Consider the following 8,069-nt stretch of genomic DNA (forward strand, 5'->3'; position numbering starts at 1 on the left):
CTGTGCTTCCTCTGCACCACAATGGCACACGCCTCAAACGTGAATTTCACTCTTTCAGACTTGCATGAGAATTCCTGCACAGCTCCCGCATCTCCTGATGTCCTCCAGCTTTTTTTCTGCCAGTGAAGATATACCGTACTGTTGATTTCTGCTCCATGCAGAAATCTTTTTTTATTTTTGGCCTGCATTTTAATGTCCGAGATGTACTATGCTATTATTCTGTCTTCACTGGTGTTGCAGCAGTTCCTGTTGTGACCATCTGCAGATCTCATTAACATGCTGCTTACACTCCCTATTCCAGATCATTAATAATGAGGATATCAAGCCTGGCTGCACTTACCTTCCCTACACGTCTCCCCAGACACCTGCTCCCAGCTGTTGAATGCTGTTTCTTGTCATTCTTCTGCTCACATGTCAGTTCAGCTCATGTCAACTGGATTTTTTTTCATATCAGCATTTGTGATTAAAATCAAATACGTTACTTAGAGATCAGTGTGTAACTTGTTCCTTGTGTAAATCCGAGTTTGTCATTCTGTTCAGTGTGAAAGATTTAGCTTTGACTGGGTGAAAGTACTGATCTTTGTGTGGATTCTTTCTTTGTCTTTGTTCTGTGCTTGCAGCTTGCTTTCTATTACTCGATCCTTAATTTGGTTACACAACTAACAAGACTTAAGTCATATTTGGCATGCTACAACCCAGGCATACAGGAGATGCATGTGGACTGCACCATGAACTGTCTGGTCCAAACTCTTGCTGCTGGCAGCAGCTGTCCATTGGTATTTCAGCAGAAGTTGGAGTAAAATGCAAGTTTGTCTGCCTGATACTGAAATTCCATCCCAATGGCCACAGGAGTTTGGTGTATAGCTGGGAGCATGAAGCTCAGAATCAGAGAATTGCATGTGTTGGAAGGGACCTCAAGAGATCATTGAGTCTAACCCCCGTGCTAAAGCAGCTTTCCTATGGTACATTGCACAGATAGGCATCCAGAGAGGTCTTGAATAGCTCCACGGAAGGAGACTGCACAACCTTTTTTGCTCCATTACCCTTAGCATTAAGAAGTTCTTCTGCATGTTAGTACGGAACTTCCTATGTACAAGTTTGAGGCTATGCATCCTTGTCCTATTGCTGCACATCACCTGGCCTCACCCATTTGCCTCCCACCTTCCTTTAAATATTTATAACCATTGCTAAGATCTCCTCTCAGTTTTCTTTTCCCCAGGTTTAACAGAACCAGGTTACTCAGCCGTTCCTCACACAGGAAATGCTCCAGGCCCTTTACCATCTTTGTGGTGCTCCTTTGGACTCTTTCTTGGAGATCCCTGTTGTTTTTTACCTGAGGAGCCCAGAACTGGACACAGTAGTCTAAATATGACCTCACCAGGGCAGAGAAATGAGGGAGGATCACCACCCTTGACCTGCTGGCCACACTCTTTTCAATGCACCCCAGGATCTCATTGGTCTTCTTGGCCACAAGAGCACACTGCTGGCTCATAGCCAAGCTGTTGTCTACCAGGACATCCAGGTCCTTCCCTGCTGCTCCTCTCCAGCAGATCATCCCCCAACCTGTACTGATGCATACAGTTATTCCTCTCCAAGTTCAAGACTCTACACTTGCTGTTGTTAAACCTCATCTGTTTCCTCCCTGCCCAATTCTCCAGTCTAGCCAGGTCCTGTTGAATGAGAGCCACAGGCTTCTGGTGTGTCAGCCACCCCTCCCAGCTTTGTATCATCAGCAAACTTGCTGGGGGGGGGCTCTGTCCCTTCATCCATGTCACTGATGAAGATGTTGACCAAGATGGGACCCAGCACCGACCCCTGGGGAACACCGCTGTTTACAGGCCTCCAACCAGACTCTGTGCCACTGGCGACAGCCCTCTGAGCTCTGCCAGTCAGCCAGTTCTCACTCCTTCTCACTGTGCACTCATCTGTCCCACACTAAGGTTCGTAACAAAGATGTGGGAGACAGCGTTGAGCTCAGATTCCATTAGCTTTGCTGCCTAGCACAAGTGCTGTTCCATTAATCAGCTGTTTTCATCGACCGTATTGCCTGCTGTTTGAGGGCTATAATAGCGTTCAAGCCTAGGACTGAAAGGCAGAGTTACAAAAGCTCTGTAGTCAAGAAATCATGCCTATTTCTGAATTTCCAAGTCTTACGGCTTCTGTGTCTCTCTTGGAGCCTCCCCGTTTTTTACTAAAGGGTCACTTCATGAATTGAGAGACAGGATTAGAGCTTCAGATTCTCCAGAGTGTAGTCCTCCTTTGTTTATTTTTCATGCAGCACTTTGTTACTGCCAGCAAAATAATAAAGAACTTCTGCATAGAGGTAACGATTTCCACGGGAGGTTGTTTACTGAAACACAGTAGGATGAAATAACTGGCAGAATTTCTCACCATTTTTTTAGGATTCCATCTTACACTTCTTTTCTGTAGTGAGTTCCTTGAGATTTGGTTCCTATTGCCTATGTTCATCTGATGGTGAAGTCCAGTGCAATCTGGTCCCTTTCTCAAACGTTGCCTAGCTTGGTTTTTCTGCTTTTCAAGAAAGTTTCCATTTAAAACTTGAACATAAGAAGTCCCATACTAACATGCAGGAGAACTTCTTTACTTTAAGGGTAACAGAGCACTGGAACAGGCTGCCTGGAGAGGTTGTGGAGTCTCCTTCTATGGAGGTATTTACAGACTCCTAAAATCAATCCTTAGAGTTGGAAGGGACCTCTAAAGGCCATCTAATACAACTCCCCTGCAATGAACAGGGACATGCACAGCTCAGTCTGGTTGCCCAGGGTCTGATCCAGCCTTGCCTTGAAAGTGTCCCGGGATGGGGCATCCACCACATCTCTGGGCAACCTGTTCCAGTGCCTCCCACCCTCACTGCTCTTCTTCTTTATATCCAGCCTAAATCTCTCCTCTTTAAACTTGAAGCCATTTCCCCTTGTTCTTTCACCACGGACCCTGTTGAAAGAATCTGTCCCTCCTTTCCCGTAGCTCCCCTTTGGATACTGAAAGGCTGCTCCCAGGTCACCTTGCAGCCTTCTCTTCTCCAGGCTGAACAGCCCCAGCTCTCTCAGCCTGTCTTTGGAGAGGTGTTCCATCCCTTGGGTCATTTTTGTGGCCCTCCTCTGGTCGCACTCCAACAGGTCCATGTCTCTCCTATACTGAGGACTCCACGCTTGGACACAGTACTGCAGGTGAGGCCTCACCAGTGCAGAACAGAAGGGCAGGATTCCAGACGCATCTGGACACCTACCTGTTACAGGATAGCTGCTTTTGCAGGGAGGCTGGACTCGATGGTCTCTCAAGGTCCCATCCAACCCCTGTGATTCTGTGTTTCTGTGATCCTTAGTTTAGTGCTCACTTTTACATAAAATGTTAATAAAAGTAATACAGGCTGGCCTGTCTTCATGGCCAAACCTGACTACAGCGCTTTTGGAAATGAAGTCATACACATTTTTCCTTTAGATAAAAATCCAGTGATTTGCAAGAACCCTATCCAAGACTTTTTCCAGGATTTAGCCTTTGTGTGTGGCACAGTGTGCATGGCCCAAAGGTGCAGCTGAGGCTGAGAACACTGGGGGACACAGAACTGCTGTCTTTTCTGAGTACCCGTCCATACAGCAGCTGGATGGTACTGGAGGTGTGACATTCAGATCATTGTCCCGTTGTACTCTTGAAAGATTAGGAGCTAACAACTGTTTTTTTTACCCTTGGCAGAACATGTAAATCTCTGTAGCAGGTGTTCATTTGCATTGTGCTCAGTGTGTTCTATATGCAGGTAGTAAGCGTGGTGCGTGTGGAACTGAATTGCCCAACGCCAGCTGTGGGTTTCTGAAGTTAGCCGTGCCTGCCTAATCCAGCACAGCATCTGACCGCTGGATTTGGAAGCTTGAAGACTATGAAGTGCTAATATTATTAAAAAATACTCCATCTGAAGTAGCAATACAGGGCAAGAGAGACAAAGGCTTTGCAAGAGTTTTGCTTCTGACAGCAGGGTCTCTCTTGAGTTTCCAGGCTTAGTGCATAAATGGCAGGAAGTTTGTTTTTCACTGGGAGCTCTCAAGACACTCATAGGGCTGTAAGTAAAAGCAGCCTAGAACTAGTCACACTTCATTAGCAGTTCCAGTTCAGCACAAACCTGCTGCTTGTTCCAGCAGATGGAAATGTAGCAGCCCCATACAGCTCCCTGCTTGGTCATTTGCAGATGAGGACCACTGGCCAGGGAGAGATAGCTTGGCATACAACAACTCGAGCTCAGTGCCAGGGGCAGCCTGCATCTATGTGCTTGGTCTGTGTAGTTTGCAATTGTGGTACAGCACCTAGCACAAGGATACAGGGGACACTGCTGTGGGAAGTTGCAGATCTCAAGTCATCCTTCACCTTCACCTGATCCACAGAATCATAGAGTGCCTAGGGTTGGAAGGGATTTCAAAGGTCATCCAATTCCAACCCCCCTGCCACAGGCAGGGTTGCCAGTTTCTAATTCAGCCATTACATCATATTGCCAGCGCTCCATCCAACCTGGTCTTGAACATTTTCTAGGGATGGGGTATCCACAGCTTCTCTGGGCAAATTCTATTGTGTCCACCCATTTGGTGCAAATTCTACCACACGTAGGAAGGAGTCAGTGGGAACTTGGAGTACACTTTTTGTCCATTTGTTGAACACTGTCAAACATGCTTGTCCTGTTCCAAAAGACTTAAAAAATGAACTTGTAGTGACTGGAATAATGAAGATACATCAACCTGCAGCAGCTGAGGCTGTGGTCGCTGAATGCACAAACTGATGATCTGTGCATAAAGACAAGAGAAGGACACAAAATACACTTGCATGATTAGGTTGTCTTTGTCGGGAAATTTGAGCTGAAGATGCAGAACCTTTCAGTATAGCTTTTAATTTAATTACTTAGAGCATTCAGCCCTCCAGTTCTGCTCTGGATGCAAAACTGTATTTACATTTTGGATTCATTTTCACATTTGTGACTGATTCCTTTCAGTCCTCATCTCATGGACCAGTGGTACTTACTCCACACTTAGGAATATAAGAGATTTTACTACAGGCAGTAGAAAACCACACCACACCATCTTTCCAGAAAACCTAATTTGTGCCTGACTTTTTCCATGTGAGAATTCAGAAGGGGGAAGCTTGTTGCAGTCCATGATTCCGCTGACTCTGTTCTCTTGTTATTAGTGAAAATTGCAGTGTTTGCATCAAGAAGCATTTTTGTGCTTTCCAGTAATCATAAACCAGGTGCTAGAGATAATATAGCATAGGAAATACCACTGGCTTGAAATATCGTGTTTTTAACATTCTGCCACTGAAATTATTCACATTTGAGTTTGAAATAGGAATGTATCACAGGAGAACCAACCATATTTCACTGTCTTTCTTTTTGCTGGCTAGCAGACATTTCATTGCACATTGGTGTGAGATCCTATAACTTAAAGGTATTTCCTGGGGAAAGTAAGCAAGTGTAAATGGGACAGAGCAGCTTTGCAAAACCTATCAGCAGCATCACAGATGTCTGGCTATGCAAGAACTGGCCACATTTCACTGCAAGGAAATCAAGTTTCTTAAAAAGATAAAGAATCCAGAATATATGGCCACTGCAAAAATAGAAGTGAAAAATTCTTGTTTTTGTAATGATCCTAGAATCATAGAACCATTTGAGTTGGAAGGGACCCTTTAAAGTCAACTGATCCAACCTCCCCCCTGCAATGAACAGGGCCACCTACAGCTCCATCAAGTGCGCAGAGCCCCGACCAGCCTAGTCTTGACTGTCTCAGGATGCAGCATTCTGAGCCAGCACCTCACCATCCTCATTGTAAAAAACCTCCTCTTCCAATCCAAGTTATGGCCCTTCCCAGCAATTCCAGTATAAGCAGGAAGAGGGGGTGGAGAACTGAGGAACAAGTACATCGTCACCACAATATGCACTGTGGCTGCACACTTCATTTTAGTGCCTCATACTCTTTTTTTTAATTTCAAAAAACAACCTGACTGTGCCAGCTTTTGCTCTCTGCTAAAAACGTGAGCGATAAGGCCATCAGGATCAGTATAAACCTGAAACCACACTATCACACCTTTTCTTGTTGGAGGAGGCTCAGGGGTGACCTTATCACTCTCTACAACTCCCTGCAGGGAGGTTGTGGTGAGCTAGGGGTTGGCTTCTTCTCCCACATAACTAGTAATAGAGGGAATGGCCTCACATAGTGCCAGAGGAGATTCAGGTTGGACGTTAGGAAATACTTCTCCAAGAGAGTGGTCGTGCACTGACACAGGCTGCCCAGGGAGGTGGTGGAATCACTGTCCCTGGAGGTGTTCAAGAAATGTTTAGGCAACTGAGGCATGTGGTTTAGTGGGAAATTTGGTGATAGGTGGATGGTTGAACTGGATGCTCTTAGATGTCTTTTCAACCTTGGTGATTCTATGATTCTATGTGGTTAGAGGAAGAGGCAGAAACTACAGAGGTGAATAAGGCAAAGAAATGCTCAGTTCTACTTTTAAGAGGAAGGAACCTTTACAACCCTGAACACCTTAGGCATACTAGGGAGCAAAAACTACTGCAGAAAGAACTGTACAAAGTAATTCCATTTAAATTATATAATTCTAAATAATCATGTCAACAGTAAGAATGTTAACAGTATCTGTAGTGCATTTTTGAGAACTCAAGGCAGATAATAAGTTTGGAAGTGTCCAAGTCTTCTCTAATACTCTAGTTTCTCACTCAGTCCAAAGTGCAAGACTGACTCTGTTGAAACCCCTGAATTGCATTTTGGGAAGGCAGTCACTTCATACGTCAGCAGGCTCTGGAGGACTTGATCAGTTCAATGAGTCGTTTGTGCTCTTTCTTTCAGTTTTTCAACGAAGAAGCCAGACAGCAACAACTACTGCTGTTTATCCTGGCAGCAAATCCCCCAAAACATTATATGAATGTTTACGGTCAAATAACTTTATAGTAATGTTTTCCAGATGAATATGCAGAGAGACGCTAATGAATCTTTATTATCTGCTTCCCTGTAGAATTTCATATGACCCCACAAGATACCCTAAATACATTCCTGAAGCATACTGTCTGTGCAAGGGCTGCCTGATGGGGATCTTTGGCGAGGAGAATTTTCACTTCCGCAGCACCCCTGTGTACATGCCCACCGTCATCCTCCGCCGCACCTCCTCCTGCGCTGGGGGCCGCTATGTGTACACAGAAGACTACGTCACCATCCCAGTGGGCTGCACGTGTGTGCCTGAGCCAGAAAAGGAGGCCGAAAGCGTAAATTCCAGCATAGACAAGCAAGAAATGAAGTTGCTGGTAAACCAGAACAAGCCGTCGTCGGAATGAAGAATATGGGAGGAGTCGTCTGTGCGTTATTGGCTTCACGTCACTATTTCACCACCTCAGCAAACTGCGCGCAGCAGAGAAACGCATCAGATTATGCTGCTTCTCTGCTTACAGTTATTTCAGTTATAGGATGGAAAATTCTGTTCAGTTGCTCAGATCATTAGCGATGACAATTCCTATTAAGAACTTCTGTAGCTCAAGTGAGTATTTCTTGCAAATTCCAGTATAGCTTTTTTCCTTTCCTTAGCATGGAACATTTTATCCATACTTATTCACAGTAAATTTTAGAAGATGATGCAATAGTCAGAAATGCTAGCTATTGCTATAGCAGACTGCTGGTTGTAGATATTATTCAGGAATCACTTATACTCTACTTTTAAATACTTTTATATAAAGATCACATAGCTTTTGTCCGGATGCCAAAACATCAGTTAAAAATACAGTTAAAAATACTTGACTTATGTCAAGTCAACCCAAAGCAGCATTTTTTGCTGTTATGTCTTTGTCTGTTTATACAGCACAGCATGGGGACCTTCACTGGGCTGGAGTCATTCATGAAACAACTTTCTGTGAGTTAGCTGTTTTTAAACTCACCAAATTGCTAAGGGTACAAAAGGGTTAGAAAAAAAAAAACATGCTAGAACGTGATGAAGGTGCAGTGGACTTCCCCATTGTGGACTACAGCTAATTGAATGGAAAATATCCATTAGAATAAACAGAGTTTGGATCCCAAGAA

The 8,069-nt window shown here is 44.5% G+C and overlaps 1 protein-coding gene across 1 annotated transcript; it reads left to right on the plus strand.

Moving 5' to 3' along the window:
• Window positions 1-6,386: 6,386 nt before the first annotated feature.
• On the plus strand, window positions 6,387-8,069 carry IL17D (interleukin 17D). The gene has a single exon (XM_042866965.1). The coding sequence runs from the start codon at window positions 6,989-6,991 to the stop codon at window positions 7,331-7,333; it is 345 nt and encodes a 114-aa protein (XP_042722899.1). The 5' UTR covers window positions 6,387-6,988; the 3' UTR covers window positions 7,334-8,069.

The sequence above is a fragment of the Lagopus leucura genome, unplaced genomic scaffold (assembly GCF_019238085.1).
Source record: "Lagopus leucura isolate 7727_CA_CO unplaced genomic scaffold, USGS_WTPT01 Super-Scaffold_100001, whole genome shotgun sequence".
Lineage (NCBI taxonomy): Eukaryota > Metazoa > Chordata > Aves > Galliformes > Phasianidae > Lagopus > Lagopus leucura.